The following is a 16,619-nucleotide window of genomic DNA, read 5'->3' on the forward strand; positions in this document are numbered from 1 at the left end:
GGAATCACCAATCCGCAAGCTTCAAGAAACATCTATTATCCTTGGAAATAGAGGTACGTGGGGTTATCCAAAAATCTCATGGTTGTAGTTTTTATGAACATGCATGCTTTTAAATGGGGGTTTTCAATCAAATGCTAATATCTTGCTTTCAATATGATTTCTAAGTCATTTTCTTTATGTCATGGGAATTGTTTGCCTATATACTTCAATGATAATGTTTCGATACTCCATACTATATTGTGATCAATACAAGAGAGCATGAATTTGAAATAAATATTGTTCACCACTTTTAAATGATGAAGCACCTTGGTTCTTACATGATTATGCATATATGGATGTGATATTGAGGACTTGCAAGTCGGGTATGACGATACCCTACAGAATATGACATGTGATTGAATAAGATGAAATTTGAATGCATTAATTTTACATGAGAAAGGTGGGTGCCCGAAGAAGACGTTTGAGACACAAGGGCTCATCGCTGGAAAAAAGTATTTGCTGACACGAAATATTGGTACCAGGCTAAGTGATCTTGTGTACTTGACTTCATATCATTCCCAAATTGGGACTATAGGTAGGAGCCCGAGCCAAGTGATCTTGGGCACTACCATTGGGTCGAGACACCATGTTGTGTGATCTTGTATGTCTCTCCCTCACTTATACTCTAATCTCGGCGGCAACCGAGGTTTGACAGTTGGTGTAAATTATGTAGGGTATTCCACTTAGCTTAGTTGCATTTCATTACTGTTGAGAAAAACTATTGCATTACACCCATGTGCTTTCAATGATTTGATACGAAATTTCTTTATAATGGCTCCCAACTATATTTTGTAAAAATATTATGTTTATTTTTTGATATCTCTGTGTGCCAGTACTTTTGTGCTGACCCCCTCCCCTCTCCAACCTCTCAGGTTCAGAGGCCCAGTCTAGGGGTCAAGAGAATTAGTAGATCATTCAGACAGAGTTGCAGAGGCAAATGGTGAGCCTTCTATATTTTGAAAGGTCTTTTATCCTGCAGTCCTTTTATGTTATATTCAGTTTTAGGGTATGCTGGGGGCCTTGTCCCAGTTTTCAGATAGACATTGTTTCAGTCATGTAGTAGAGATTTCGCAGACGGTTTTTAGAGATGTTAATTTAGATTGTGGGACACTATTTCCCCATTTTAGTTTTGATATGATTCTTGACAATGTTTCCGTTATCTTGTGTATCTTCCGCATTTCTTTTGTCATAAATTATGTGCATGATTATCAGACATATAGGGGTGTTTCGAGCCTCCATGGTTTAAAATGCTCGTCACGGCCATGCCCTGATTTGGATCGTGACAAACTTGGTATCAAAGCACAGTTCATGGTCCCAGGGTGTCTGGGAAATCACATTAGGTAGAGTCTTATTTATGGGTGTGTAGCGCGCCACACTTATAAGTAGGAGGTTGCTAGGCGTTTAGGAAATGTTTCCCTTCTTTGTGATTTAGTTCGTGCTTCAAAGTCTGAACTGTCCCCTAATCAATGATCACTTGTGTTTCAGAAACACAGTTATGCCTTCACGTTGTATCGTCGATCAGAATGCTCAGGTAGATGAGGTCCGTCCCACCCATGGGATGCGGACCCGTAATAGGGCTCACACTTAAGAATTTGTCCATACTTCGGGAGTTCCTCCAGTCCCGACTAGTCCACCTCGAGCTCCATAGACTAATGCCAACCGTCCCCCAACTGCTCAGGGAGATATTTTAACGGCAGAATTCAGACGGTCTATTCATATGCTGATACATCTGGTAGCTAACCAGGATCAATAATCAAAAGATGTTGGGTCTGCATCTGTTACATTTGAGGCTACTAGAGTCGGACATTTCATGAAGATGAACCCACCTAAGTTCACTGGTACCAAGGTGGAGGAAGATCCATAGGAGTTCGTGGATGAGATGGAAAAGATCTTTAAGGTGATATATGTGGATGAGGTTGAAGGGGTGGAGCTAGCAACCTATCAGCTCAAGGATGTTGCGAATCAGTGGTATGCCGACTTGGAAAATGAAAAAGGTGAAAGTGCTGAGCCCACAGTTTGGGGCAAATTTGTGGGATCTTTCCTTGATCGATTCTTTCCTCTGGAGTTGAGAGAGGCCAAAGAGGAAGAGTTTATGAATCTGAAGCAGGACAGTATGAGTGTCCAGGAGTACACTTTGAAGTTTAATAAACTAGCCCGCTATGCACCAGAGTTGACTAGTAACATAAGGGCCCGGATGAGGAAATTTGCATCTAGCCTTGCTGATGACCTGATACTTGAGTGCTAAGGGGCTATATTGAATAAGGAGTTAGACTTTGCTCGACTGACCGTTCATATGAATCAAGTGGAGGAGAAGAAAAAGATTGCTGAATCTAGATAGAAAGACAGACAGGCTAAGAGAGCTAGATCTGCGGACCAGCACCAGAGTCAGCCGCAGAGTGGTAACTAGGGTAATAAGTGGTTAAAGAAGAAGAAGTTTTGGAATAATTCACAGTTAGCAGCCAGCGCCCCAGCACCCAGACCACCGATAGACAGATAAAATCAGAGTTTTCAGACTCCTCATGGGTCCAAAGCTCTAGGTACACAGTCTCAGGGCAATGTGGCCCAGCAGCGTCGTACTCGTCCGCGATGTGAGGTTTGCAAAAGCAATCATCTAGGGAAGTGTTGGTTTGAGGGGAGAAACTGCTAACTTATGGCAAAATGGGTCACCTTCAGAGAGATTGTCCATCTGCTGGAGTAAATACGGAGGGGGGGAGGGAAGGAGGGGCTAAGTCCCAAGTCGCCTCCACAGCTCTTTTTCGTAAGGGTTCTCCTTCAGCTGCCAAAAGTAGTCACAACCGGTTATATTCTTTGACTAACCTCCAGGAGGCGAAAGCTTCACCAGATGTTGTCACCGGTATGTTACGAATCTTTTCTCGTGATGTTTATGTATTACTTGATCCTGGGTCTACTTTATCTTATGTGACTCCTTATGTGGCTGTTGGTTTCGAGTTTGAGCCTGAAGTTATTGTAGAATCCTTCTTTGTTTCTACTCTTGTTAGGTCATTCTGTTGTTGCTAGAAGGGTATATAGAAATTGTGTTGTGTCTATTCATAGTAGAGAAACTGTGGCAGACCTTATAGAACTGGATATGATAGATTTTGATGCCATCCTTAGGATGGACTGGCTCCACTCGTGTTATGCCACCATTGATTGTAAAACTCAAAAGGTCACTTTTTCTTTCCCGAATGAGACACCAGTTGCATGGGCAGGGAGTTCTGTGGAACCTAGAGGTCACTTTATCTCTTATCTTAAAGCCCGAAAGCTTATCTCCAAAGGTTATATGTATCATCTAATTCGAGTAAAAGATTCAAAAGTTGGAAACCTTCCTTTGCAGTCAGTCCCTGTAGTGAATGAATTCCCAGAAATCTTTTCCGAATATCTCCCAGGGATACCCCCTGATAGGGAGAGATTTTGGCATTGATGTGTTGCCAGACACTCGTCCTATTTCTATTCCGCCATATAGAATGGCTCTCGTAGAACTAAAGGAGTTAATGGAACAGCTTGCAGACCTCCTAGACAAAGGTTTTATTCGTCCTAGTGCTTCCCCATGGGGTGCACCCGTGCTCTTCGTGCGAAAGAAGGATGGGTCCCTTCGGATGTGCATAGATTACCGTCAGTTGAATAAGGTCACGATTAAAAATATATATCCTCTTCCTAGGATTGACGACCTTTTTTACCAACTTCAGGGTGCCAAGTGCTTTTCAAAAATAGACCTTCATTCAAGTTATCATCAGCTAAAAGTTAGAGAGTCAGACATACCCAAGATAGCCTTCCGAACCCGATATGGTCAGTACAAATTTCTAGTCATGTCCTTTGGGCTGACTAACGCCCCTGCATCCTTCATGGATCTTATAAATAGAGTGTTCTGTCAGTTTCTTGACTTGTTCGTCATTGTATTTATTGATAATATTCTGATCTATTCTAAGAGTAAAGAGGATCACGCCAATCACCTTCGAATTATCCTTCAGACCCTTAAGGATCATCAGTTGTATGCCAAATTTTCTAAGTGTGAATTCTGGTTAGACGCTATTGCCTTCTTGAGGCATATTATGTCCAGTGATGGGATAACAGTGGATCCCCAAAAAGTTGAAGCTGTGAGAAAATGGCCCAGACCCACGACTCCAACCGATATTCGGAGCTTCTTGGGTTTGGCGGGGTATTACAGAAGGTTCGTAGAGAGTTTTTCTTCCATAGCTGCTCCGCTTACTAAACTGACTAAGAAAAAGATGAAGTTTGTGTAGTCTGACTTGTGTGAAAACAGTTTTGAGAAATTGAAGGACAAGCTGACTACCCTGTTTTGACCCTTCCCGAGGGTGTAGATGATTTTGTGGTTTATTATGATGCGTCCTGTGTGGGACTTGGTTGTGTATTGATGCAGCAGTGGTAAGGTGATAGCTTATGCATCTAGGCAGTTAAAGGTGCATGAGCGTAATTACCCCACTTATGACTTGGAGTTAGCAGCCGTGGTGTTTGTACTTAGAATCTGGAGGCACTATCTCTATGGAGTGCATGTTGATATTTATACTGACCATGAGAGTTTGCAGTATGTTTTCTCACAGAAAGAATTGAACCTAAGGCAGAGGCGTTGGATGGAGCTTTTGAAAGACTATGATTTAAGTCTGCATTACCATCCGAACAAGGCAAATATTGTAGCTGACGCCCTCAGCAGGTTGACTATGGGCAACCTTTCTCATGTAGAAGAAGGAAAGAAAAAGATGGTGAAAGATATTCACCACCTTGCAAATCTGGGAGTGCGCCTCTTAGATTCCGAAGATAGAGGGGTGATTGTTCATGAGTTAGCTAAGTCATCTCTTTGTGCTGAAGTTAAGGAGAAGCAGGTTAAAGATCCCATCTTGATGCAAATCAAGAAAGATGTGGGTCAACAAAAGGTTATGTCGTTTGATATTGGTGGCAATGGTATTCTGAGATTTCAGGGTAGGTTGTACGTTCCGAATGTCGATGGTTTATAGGAAAGAATCCTTAATGAGGCGCACACTTTGAGGCATGTCATTCACCCAGGCTCTACTAAGATATACCATGATCTGAAAACCTTGTATTGGTGGAATAACATGAAACGTGATGTAGCTGATTTTGTGTCCAAGTGTTTGAACTGTCAACAAGTGAAGGTAGAACACATGAGGCCGGGTGGTACTTCCCAAGAGATATCCCTGCCTTTATGGAAGTGGGATATGATAAACATGGACTTCATTACAGGACTTCCGAGATCCCGAAACCAGTATGATTCTATACGGATGATTGTAGATCGGTTGACCAAGTCATCCCACTTTTTGCCTGTGATGACTAATTATTCAGGAGAGGTTCATGCTAAGATTTACATTGAGGATATAGTTTGATTGCATGGGGCACCAGTGTCCATTATATTCGATAGAGGTATGCAGTTTTCATCTCAATTTTGGAGATCCTTTCAGAAGGGTTTAGGTACATAAGTGAATTTGAGCACAGCTTTCCACCCTCAGACGGATGGGCAAGCTGAGCATACCATTCAGACCCTAGAAGATATATTGAGCACATGCGTCATTGAATTCAAAGGTAGTTGGGTAGATCACCTTCCACTGGTTGAATTCGCTTACAATAATAGCTACCATGCCAGCATCAAGATAGCTCCTTTTGAGGCTTTGTATGGAAGGAGATATAGGTCTCCGATAGGATGGTATAAAGTGGGTGAGACTCAGTTGTATGGGTCTGATCTTGTTCATCAGGCGATGGAGAAAGTGAAAATCATTAGAGAATGACTCAAGACTGCTCAGAGTTGCCAGAAGTCCTATGTCGATGTTCGAAGAAGAGAGCTAGAGTTTGAAATTGGTGATTGGGTGTTTCTCAAGGTTTCTCCTATGAAAGGAGTTATGCGGTTTGGCAAAAGGGGTAAATTGAGCCCTCGTTATGTAGGGCCATATCAGATTTTGAAAAAGATTGGTACAGTTGCATATGAGTTAGAATTGCCTGTAAGTTTGGGTTTCATTCATCCGGTATTCCATGTATCCATGTTGAAGAAATGCGTTGGAGATCATTCTATGGTATTGCCAGTAGAGGGTATTAAAGTGATAGACTCCTTGTTTTACGAAGAAGAGCCCGTTGAAATTTTAGATCACCAAGTTCGAAAGCTGAGAAACAAAGAGATAGCCTCAGTAAAGGTTCTGTGGAGGAATCATAAAGTCGAAGAAGCAACTTGGGAGTCAGAAGATGACATGAGAATTAGTTATCCCAATTTGTTTGCTTCGATGGAGGAGGAGACAGAAGGTACTATTCCTATCTTATCTTTCCTAGTCCTTTATTATGCTTGAAATAATGTCTTTCTGTGTCCCGCATCATCATTCGAGGATGAATAATCCTAAGGGGAGATAATGTAACGCCCCGCAATTCGGGCTACAATATAGACCATGATTTCAATACGTTGCTAATCCCGAAGCCATAAAATCCTATGCCAATACGGAATGTTAATTTTTGTGTAGTATGTGAATCCACTCAAGCTTGAATTTAGACCATAGAGGTCCTTCAACTCAAGGGCGAGTTGAAACTATTTCGATCGACTAAGTTTTAGTGGACATTGTAAAGTGTGTCAGTTTCCACCGACCATAACTCTCTGCATATGTCGAATTAGGAAGCCTACTATATGTCAAATGATAGGTATTTGAGTTAGCTTTCCAACGATACCAATTTGGCTAAAATCTGGCACCCGAGCAAGAAGTTATGGCCCTTCAAAGTGATAAGCGTCGCCTAACCAATCGCCCATGGCCACTGGAAAGCATAGGCAATAGCCTAGGCGGCGCCTATGTAAACATAGGCGATAGCCTAGGCGGCGCCTATGTGAACATAGGCAACGGGATGGGCGGCGCCTATATAAGGAATTCTAGTGATTTAAATACTCCGTGTTGAGAACAAAGTGATCCTTTTCCACTCCGTGTTGAGGACAAAGTGATCCTTTTCCACCTTACTTAGCCCTAAAACACGAGATTTAGTTCCAAGGACCCCAAAATACATATTCTTTCATCAAAAGTGCTCAAGATTCTCCTTAGGGTTTCAAAAAACTCAAATAGTTCAAGAGTTGACCGTAGGTTTTCAAAGATAATTACATATTTGGAATCACCAATCCTCAAGCTTCAAGAAACATCTATTATCCTTGGAAATAAAGCTACGTGGGGTTATCCAAAAATCTCATGGGTGTAGTTTTTATGAACATGTATGCTTTTAAACGGGGGTTTTCAATCAAATGCTAATATCTTGCTTTCAATATGATTTCTAAGTCATTTTCTTTATGTCATGGGAATTGTTTTCCTATATACTTCAATGGTTGAAACCATGCATATGTGATTTGAGATTTTCCATAAAAGTTTGATAAATATGAGTGATAAATTATTTTCAAATTCCCATGATAATGTTTCGATACTCCATATTATATTGTGATCAACACAAGAGAGCATGAATTTGAAATAAATATTATTCACCACTTGTAAATGATGAAGCACCTTGGTTCTTACATGATTATGCATATGTGGATGTGATATTGATGACTTGCAAGTTGGGCATGATGATACCCTACAGAATATGATATGTGATTGAATAAGATAAAATTTGAATGCATTGATTTTACATGAGAAAGGTGGATGCCCGAAGAAGGCGTTTGAGACACAAGGGCTCATCGCTGGAAAAACGTGTTTGCCGACATGGAATATTAGTACCAGGATAAGTGATCTTGTGTACTTGACTTTATGTCATTCCCAAATTGGGACTATAGGTAGGAGCCCGAGCCAAGTGATCTTGGGCACTACCATTGGGTCGAGACACCATGCTGTGTGATCTTGTGTGTCTCTCCCTCGCTTATACTTTAATCTCGACGGCAATCGAGGTTTGACAGTTGGTGTAAATTATGTAGGGTATTCCACCTAGCTTAGTTGCATTTCATTACTGTTAAGAAAAACTATTGCATTACACCCATGTGCTTTCAAATGATTAGATACGAAATTGCTTTATAATGGCTCTCAACTATATTTTGTAAAAATATTATGTTTTGCTTTGATATCTATGCGTGCCAGTACTTTTGTGTTGACCCCCTCCCCTCTCCAACCTCTCAGGTTCAGAGGCCCAGTCTAGGGGTCAAGAGAATCAGTAGATCATTCAGACAGAGTTACAGAGACAAGTGGTGAGCCTTTTATGTTTCGGAATGTCTTATGTCCTGCAGTCCTTTTATCTTATATTCAGTTTTAGGGTCTGCTGGGGGCGTTGTCCCAGTTTTCAGATAGAAATTGTTTCAGTCATGTAGTAGAGATTTCGCAGACGGTTTTTAGAGATGTTAATTTAGATTGTGGGACACTATTTCCCCATTTTCGTTTTCATATGATTCTTGACCATGTTTCCGTTATCTTGTGTATATCAGACAGATAGGGGTGTTTCGGGCCTCCATGGTTTGAAATGTTCGTCACGGCCATGCCCTGGTTCGGTTCGTGACAAAAACCTACGACTATCGAAGCCATCTACCAGCAAACAATCCTAGCGTACAATGTTACTAAAAATTTATTCACAACTACAGAAGGTCGAGATGAAGCAGGAACAAACGAAAGCTTAAACGGAGTAGGATATTACTTTTCAGAGAGAAACAAAAAGAGATGGCGAATTAGTATGGAGATCACCACCACCAGGAAACTTCTTCACCGTCAATCGAAACTCTAATTTAGCCGATGAACAAGAACAAAATTTCTACTCAAGATAGAATTTTCTCAAGAGTTTTCTTTCTTTTTCTTTCTTCCTTTTCTTTCTTTCTTGTCTATCCTCTCAAATTGTTCGTACCCCAGAAAAAAAAATTTCCCTTTTATCTCTAAGATTTCCCCCCACTTTTCAAACCCAAAATTTCCAATCCAGAAGGGAAGAAGAGAGAAAAAAAATCCTCGTTCTCACAGCTCAACCGAACTCTTTATAGAATACAAATTAGGGTAAAAAGGGAAACCACCCGTTGAAAAAATTGAATTCCATTCCAAAATCAGATCAACATTTTTTTTGAATTTCTTGAGAAAATGGCAATCGGTGGACCAATTAAAAAATGGGAAAAACCAAATCCTTTTTCCAACCAATGAAAAATGCCCAAATACGTACTAATCCATACCATTATCCCAAAATTTGTGGAATGTCGACATTAGATGAGCCAACTCACCCTCGTTCTAGAAGATTCGAGGGTTTTTTCTGAGAAATAAGAGTAGGGAGATAGGAACACGTCATTTTCGGTTTGAGAACGGGTCAATTTGGTTATTGGATTCGGACTTTTGATGGTGTTTTTCGATTGATGTTGTCGTTTGTTGAGGCTGTACGCTGGAGGAGTTGTACGCGTGGTTTCTGTGCGTGCATATACACTGTATGTATGCTGGTTGTTATTGATTAAAGAAGAAGGGGAATTAAGAGTTGGGCCGGGTCGGTGGTTTGATTTTGGGCCACTGGGATGTGGGCTGGCATTTAGAGAATTGGGCCTGGGGCTGTTAAGGAATAGATGAAGGGAGATTGAGCCTGATCGGTGATGGGTTGGGTCAACTGATACTATTGGGCTGCACAGCTAGCCCAGATTTGGGTTTTTAGGGATGGGGTAATTTATAAAATAGCTTCACTTAACAATTAACCCATTCTAATTAAATTTTGATCAAATTAAAGGTTAATTGGCCAAATGCATTGCGATTGTGGCCGATTTAATTTCGATTTATGATCAAATTTAATAGATTGATTAAGTCGAATTGAAATTAAATACGAATGAATACTTCTTTTAATCTCGAACTTCTTGATTTAATAAAATCAAACAAATATCTCTCCGAATAAATTATTTTTTGAGAATAAATTATAATTAAATTAAGATTTTAACCATTGTAAATTTATTTCAAGATAAGCCTTGATTATAATCCGATGTTTTGTAAAACGAATATTTAAGTATCAAAATTTTAATTTCGTATAATTGAATACGATAATATATAATCGCTATTTTAAAATGATAAAATTATGTACAGAAAATATTTTGAAAACTCTTTATTCGGATAAAATAAATGTTGTAATTTTATTTGAAAATTGAAGAAAGTCCGTATTAAACTTAGCTATGGAGGGAAAAAATTAGGTGTCAACAACCACTACTGGCACATAGGCCACCACTCCGAGTCACGGGCTCCTCGTTGGTCACGGCTATGCCCAGTTGGTCATGGATGGCACCCCTCTTAGGTCCAGACCACCACTAATGACACACAGACCACCACTCCGAGACGCGGCTCCACATGTGGTTTGTTCCTCGTTGGTCACGGTTATGCCCAGTTGGTCACGGCTGGCAACCTTCGGGTCCAGGCCACTACTACTGGGCTAGTCTCCCACCTACTAGGCTAGTCTTTTGGGTTGGGTTCTCCCGTTTGGTTTATAACATAGGATCAAAGGTCATATTTATGCAGTTTTGAATAGTTAAAGGTCTTATTTGTGCACTATCAAAGTATAAGGTCAAAGTTATAATTTGATTTCAAGTTTAGAGTTATATTTATGTATTATGCCTTTTTTAAACTCCATATTTAATTAAATAACGACACATAAAATGGGAAGGATATAGTATTTCTTTCATTCATGTGGCTTTTAAAAAAAAAAAAAAAGATGTGGTAAGAGAAAGGAGCAAATTCATGGAATGATAATCCATGCTTGAGAAATTATCTCCTAATTTTTTATTTTTTTTTAAGGATTATAATTTACTCAAGTATCTTTATTTCTCTCAAAGTATACGTGACACTATATAAACTATCTTTTCTCCTTCTTGTATGTCATGTTACATTGAACTTCAGTTTTTTCACTATTCTATTTAACCCAATTAAATTTTAGATTCGCTGATAGAAAACAACACTAAAGTGCAAATTTTTGTCTGCATCACTCCAAGTAAAACATGTATTAAGGACACAATTTTTGCATAATCTTGCTTTAATTTTTATGCTTAGTTGGATTGGACTCATGATTATATGCTATTGTGGAAGAAAATTATGCAAATATAGATAACAGAGATATAAAAATAAATTATTCTCTTCTATTAACGATAAAAAGAAAGTTAAAAGATAAATCATATTTAAATCTGAAAATGTGTTGTTCTTTTGTGAAAAAAAACAAATAAAAATAAAATAGCGTCACCTAAACTTAACCAATGGCAGTATATGATATTGACATTACTATGGTCTCAACGCAAATGCTTAACCATCAGAAAGAATCCTGATATGCATACTTCTCAATTAAGGACACCAATAATCTTAATACTAATTAAATATATTGGATGAAAGCTGCAGTAACATGCAAATGAATATAAATGGCTTTAACATGTTTAAGAGAGTAACAAAATTTTGAGCTGGGGATACCCTTCTTTCCTTGTTCCCTATGAAAGGAATCCAAATCTAAAGAGAGAAGAAAAGAAAGTAAAGTGGAATAAAGAAATCTTTCAAGACAAAGGAAGACTTTTTCTCCATAATCTCCAGCTAATCTTTACTCATATATCATACATACAACATTAAGTATAAGGTTTCTTGCATCAATCTCCTTTATTCAGATTCTCACGTTGGACTTCTCTTTTTTTTTGCTGTTTTGATACATTCTCTATGTTTGTACAAACTCCTTATAAAAGGGTTTCCTGTTTTTCCATTAAAATTATCAGCCATCTCTAATCTGATATATAGTAATTTACTAGATTGACAAAGATGGCTAAGAACATTGGCATTCTTGTTTGCCTTCTTCTTGTGATTTTAGATGTTGCGGCTGGTATACTAGGAATTCAAGCTGAGGTAGAACAAAATAAGGTAAATATTCTTTGGTGAAATATGTTTGATTAGTATAAATTGTTGAAATGTGTGGCCGTCTCATTAAAAAACTTAGGTCACAGAGAGCACACTTTTACTTGATTATATTCTAAACACGCCCTTCACGTGCGAGCTTGATTCTTATTCATGAGCCAAATATGTGAAATTTCTTTTGTTTTTATAACAGGTGGTAGTGATGCTTGAACTCATAACCTTCGTTTTTTGTTATACCATGTTGAAGTGCATGGTCATCTCATGTAGAAACTTAAGTTTAGATAGCATACAGCTCTATTTACTTAATTATATTTTGAACATCAATTTTACATGTTAATGTGGAAACTGAGGTATAAAATTATTGTTATTTTTTTGGTAATTAACGAAATTAGGGTTGATGTGTTGGAACAGGTTCAAGAATTGAAGGTGTGGATTTTTGAATGTAGAGATCCAAGCTATGAAGCTTTTAAGCTAGGATTGGCTGCAACAGTACTTTTGGTTCTGGCACAAGTTATTTCTAATCTGCTTGCTGGTTGTATTTGCATCCAGTCTAAGGAAGAGCTGGATAAGGCCTCTTCTAACAAGCAACTTGCTTTTGCTTCCTTTGTATTCCAATGGTAATTTCTGTATTCCTCTCTCTCCCGACTTATTTAGATTTGCTCTAGGTAGAATTACTGAGGGCTAAAACGTTCTTTGCCCAAAGGTTCTCCTTTGGCATAAAGAGCTCGAACCCGAGACCACTGGTTAATGGTTCAAGATTCTAACCATCACATCACATACATGTTGATAGCATAGAGGGCAATGGATGTACCGGTGCTCCACATCCACTGATCTGAAATTCTAAATCCGCCTCTGCTCATTGAATAGTGCACTTTGTTTATTTATTACTAGTACTTATCTTATTCATGGTTGTATATTTAAAAAGAAATTATTTGGATACTAGGATTATAATGGGCATTGCATTCACATTGCTGGTAGCTGGAACATTGTCAAATGGGAAGGCAAGAAAATCTTGTGGCATATCGCACCATCGTTTCTTGTCGATAGGAGGGATATTGTGCTTTATCCATGGACTTTTCTCAGTTTCTTACTACATCTCTGCCACTGCCACCATCCAAGAAGATAAGAAACTGAATCAACCTGGAAGCCATGCATGAGTACCAAAAATATGCAACCCTCCGCTAACGAGAATTAGATTAACTCAGTACTCCATACGAGAGAAATGAAAGCAGAATATGTATGGAGAACTCATCGTAACCAAGTTCCATATATTCCTTTTTAAAAATTCTGAATATTTCATGTAATATTTCTTGAATTTTATGCTGTTTGTAACTTTTTCTAGGCTCTAATGTAACTTTTACTGGATTGCTGAATTAAACTTTCCTACATATTCATTGTGAATTTCTTACATGTTTTCTTAATTAATCATTAGTATAATAACTCAAATTTGTGGCTTAATTGTAACATGATTTCAGTGCTTCTTTGCCTTGTAGCCTCTTTGCGGTTACTAATCTGTACCTCTGCATGCTAATACTACATGACATTCAAGTACTTAAATTTGAGTCAAGCATGAAGAAAATATACATTTGGAGAGTTAGGTTTGGTCACGTAGATCTGGTGTTGCAAGCCGGAAGGACTTAGGACAGGAGATGTAGTGAAACTTCATAGCTGAGGTAGATTTTTATGCGTAACAGATTAAAGATAAAGCGTAACATTGAGAAATCCTAATTTATGTTAACAGTTTGCAGACCTCAATCAGGTGAAATTCCCAATCAAAATCACATACAGAACTCAAACTGAGGTTCTCAGATGCAGTGGTAGTTGTTTCAGATTTTAAACATTCTCCCAAAATCATTCTTCACAATTGGATTCAACAAGTATTTGTTAACTTACAGGAAGTAATAACATAGTACAGAAAGCTTTCTAGCCAAGGTTCGCCAAAACATCATTTAAGGTAGATACGGTAGCAGCATAGTACATCTCTGCTTCAGTGCTGTTCTTGGTCTTTGCTGCATGGTCCAGCTGATGAAAACAAAATAGAAAACGGATTGTCAGAAGAAAGCGAAAACATAAGCAACCCGTCCAATTACTTTAACCAAGAATTTAGACATTTAACTTACATCACTAATGGTCTTAAAGAGCTTTCCAGTCAGGTCCTGGAGTTTTCCCTTCTGGTCCTTTGGCTTAGCAGAGATGACAGTCTTAAGGTCATAGCGAAGGTATTCTGCTCTGAGACGAAGGTCATTCTGAACATAAGGCCAGGCCTTTTTGTCGATGAAATCCTTGACACCAACAATCTCCTTGGCTGAATCCTTAACTCTTTGGACTGCCTCAGCTGGAGTCAATGGTTGAATGTAAAACCTATTCTTCAATGGCAAACTAAAATCCCTTGGCTCATCTGAGTTCAAAGTACCAGCTGCCAAAACCAAATACTCGGCATGAGTAGGCAAATTCCATACATTATCTTTTCTAGTACTTGCAGCCATTCTTTATAGTTCGAATAGTTGGAATTTGTTGTATATCTAATTTTACCAAAATGAGAAACCATCATACTTCCAACTTCATATATAACTACTACTAAAGATCCATCTTGTTTATTGCATTTGGCATAACGGCTTCAACTTCTCTAACAAAATATTACATAGTACTATTAAAATTAGAAGGGACAAGTTACAGATCCTTCTAAGGATTGAAATCCTCTTGCCAAATGCAATCTTTTAACTGCTTACTATGAGGCCCTCCTTTTTTTCTTTTCTCAAGACTAAATTCTCTCTTCTTGACACGATCTAATAACAAGTTCTAATCGAATTCCCTGACGACTTGATCCATCTTTCAATTGGTACTGCTGATATAGACATCAAGTTGCTTGATCTAAAAGTTCAAATTACTAAATATTTAACCGAAATGCAGCATTGGAGGGTCACTGTTACGTTCTCTGTCTTGGATATGTGAATCTTACTATCAATTGTATATCTGTTATGATATTACTATTGTGTCGTTCCAGTAATCAGTAAGGGGTCTAGACTAGATGCAGTGTACAACAACAGCAACAACAACAAACCCGGTATATTCCCACATAGTGGGGTCCGGGGTAGAATGTACGCAGTTCATAGAGGCTGTTTCCGATAGACCCCGGCTCAAGACTAGATGCAGCGTATTTGGGAAAAAATTGGAACATCTAAACGGAAAGAAAAAAAAGGTAAATAAAGACCTTAACCAAAAGCAAGACGACTTACGCAATCCACCGGAGGGAGGAGGAGGGCCTCCAATCTTGATTGGTTTAGCTTCAGCAAAAGCTGCTTTAGCAAAGGTTCCAGCAAGGCCAGCAGCAACAAGACCGATAACGGCTCTACGGCTAGTTTCGGCGTCAACAGACCCTTGTTGGGCTCTGACACTGAGTCCAGCTGGTCTAGACAAGGCAATTCTGCTGGTGCTGACAGTGCTCAAGCGTGAGCCACTGATCTGGAGGCTACCATCCAAGACAGTTTGTGAAGAACCAATTAGACCACCCATAGAAGCCATAGCATGTGCCATCTCTCAGGACCTGTAGTGTTTTCTTTTTCTGTTTTGGTGAAGAAATGTTTCAGGTATGAGTGATTACAAGTGTTTGGAATTATAAGTTGATGTTTTGTGTCAGATGTGATGTGGATATTGCAATTTCTGGTGTCTGTGATGCAGAGTGATCACCTTATCTGCTTTGGATATTCCAGGAGCCAATCAATGCCTCACTTGCTGACTTGTTGGGTTAGGTTCTTCTCTGAGCTGTTGCATCTTGACACCTGGATCAACAAGATTTTGGATGTACACATCATTATACTTCATAGATATTTGTAAAAAAATGTGATAAAGACTTTCATTATGAATGGTGAAAATGGTCAAAAGATCTCATCTTTACCCAAAATCTTAACTACACACTTATACTTTACGGATTTTATGATTCCTCAACTATTTTAAAATAAAATTATTACCCCCAAAAACTGACAATCAGTCATTTGGGATGTGATGTGATGCACGCGCCAACCATATTTTTACATGTATTTTTTTTATTTAAAATTAATTTTTATTTACTTTCTTCTTCATTTTTATCACTTTTCATCATTTTTTCACTATTACTTTGCATCTCTTTTTCTTTTCAAACTTAAATAATTTTTCGATGACCTTGAAGTGAGAAATAATAGACAATACCGAATTTGAAATTTTCAATGATTTTGAAGTCGGAAATAATAACGATACTGAATTTAAAATTTTCGACAACCTTGAAATGGAAAACAATGAACAATATTAATTATTAAATTTTCGACGATCTTAAATCCGAAAACAACGAACAATACCAATTTCAAAATTTTCGACAACCTTGAAGCCGGAAACAATAAACAATATCGAATTTTAAAATTTTGATGACCTTAAAGTCGGAAACAATAGAGAATTTTAAAATTTTCGACGACCTTGAAGTCAGAAACAATGGACAATACTCATTTTAAAATTTACGACGACCTTGAAGTCGGACATAATGGACAATATCGATTTTGAAAATTCCGACGATTTTGAAGTCGAAAATAATAAACGATATCGAATTTAAAATTTTCGACAACCTTGAAGTGAGAAACAATGAACAATATCAATTATTAAATTTCAGACGATCTTAAATTCGAAAACAACGAACAATACCAATTTCAAAATTTTTGACGACCTGAAAGCCGGAAACAATGAACAATACCGAATTTAAAATTTTCGATGACCTTAAAGTCTAAAACAATAGAGAATTTTGAAATTTACTTCGACCTTGAAGTC

The 16,619-nt window shown here is 38.3% G+C and overlaps 2 protein-coding genes across 2 annotated transcripts; one reads left to right on the plus strand and one right to left on the minus strand.

Moving 5' to 3' along the window:
• The first annotated feature begins 11,504 nt into the window (after nt 1–11,504).
• Nucleotides 11,505–13,229, plus strand: LOC107861249 (protein DESIGUAL 3). The gene is made up of 3 exons (XM_016706599.2): nt 11,505–11,834; nt 12,240–12,445; nt 12,772–13,229. Exons 1-3 carry the CDS (start codon nt 11,736–11,738, stop codon nt 12,983–12,985), a joined length of 519 nt encoding a protein of 172 aa, XP_016562085.1. The 5' UTR covers nt 11,505–11,735; the 3' UTR covers nt 12,986–13,229.
• Nucleotides 13,230–13,668: 439 nt separating this feature from the next.
• On the minus strand, nt 13,669–15,638 carry LOC107859535 (oxygen-evolving enhancer protein 3-2, chloroplastic). Its single transcript, XM_016704580.2, has 3 exons — nt 15,065–15,638; nt 13,949–14,244; nt 13,669–13,850 (listed from the first exon to the last, which is right to left on the minus strand). The coding sequence occupies exons 1-3, from the start codon at nt 15,360–15,362 to the stop codon at nt 13,752–13,754; spliced, it is 693 nt and encodes a 230-aa protein (XP_016560066.1). The 5' UTR covers nt 15,363–15,638; the 3' UTR covers nt 13,669–13,751.
• Nucleotides 15,639–16,619: the final 981 nt, after the last annotated feature.

Source organism: Capsicum annuum, chromosome 2, assembly GCF_002878395.1.
Source record: "Capsicum annuum cultivar UCD-10X-F1 chromosome 2, UCD10Xv1.1, whole genome shotgun sequence".
In the NCBI taxonomy this organism is placed as follows: Eukaryota; Viridiplantae; Streptophyta; class Magnoliopsida; order Solanales; family Solanaceae; genus Capsicum; species Capsicum annuum.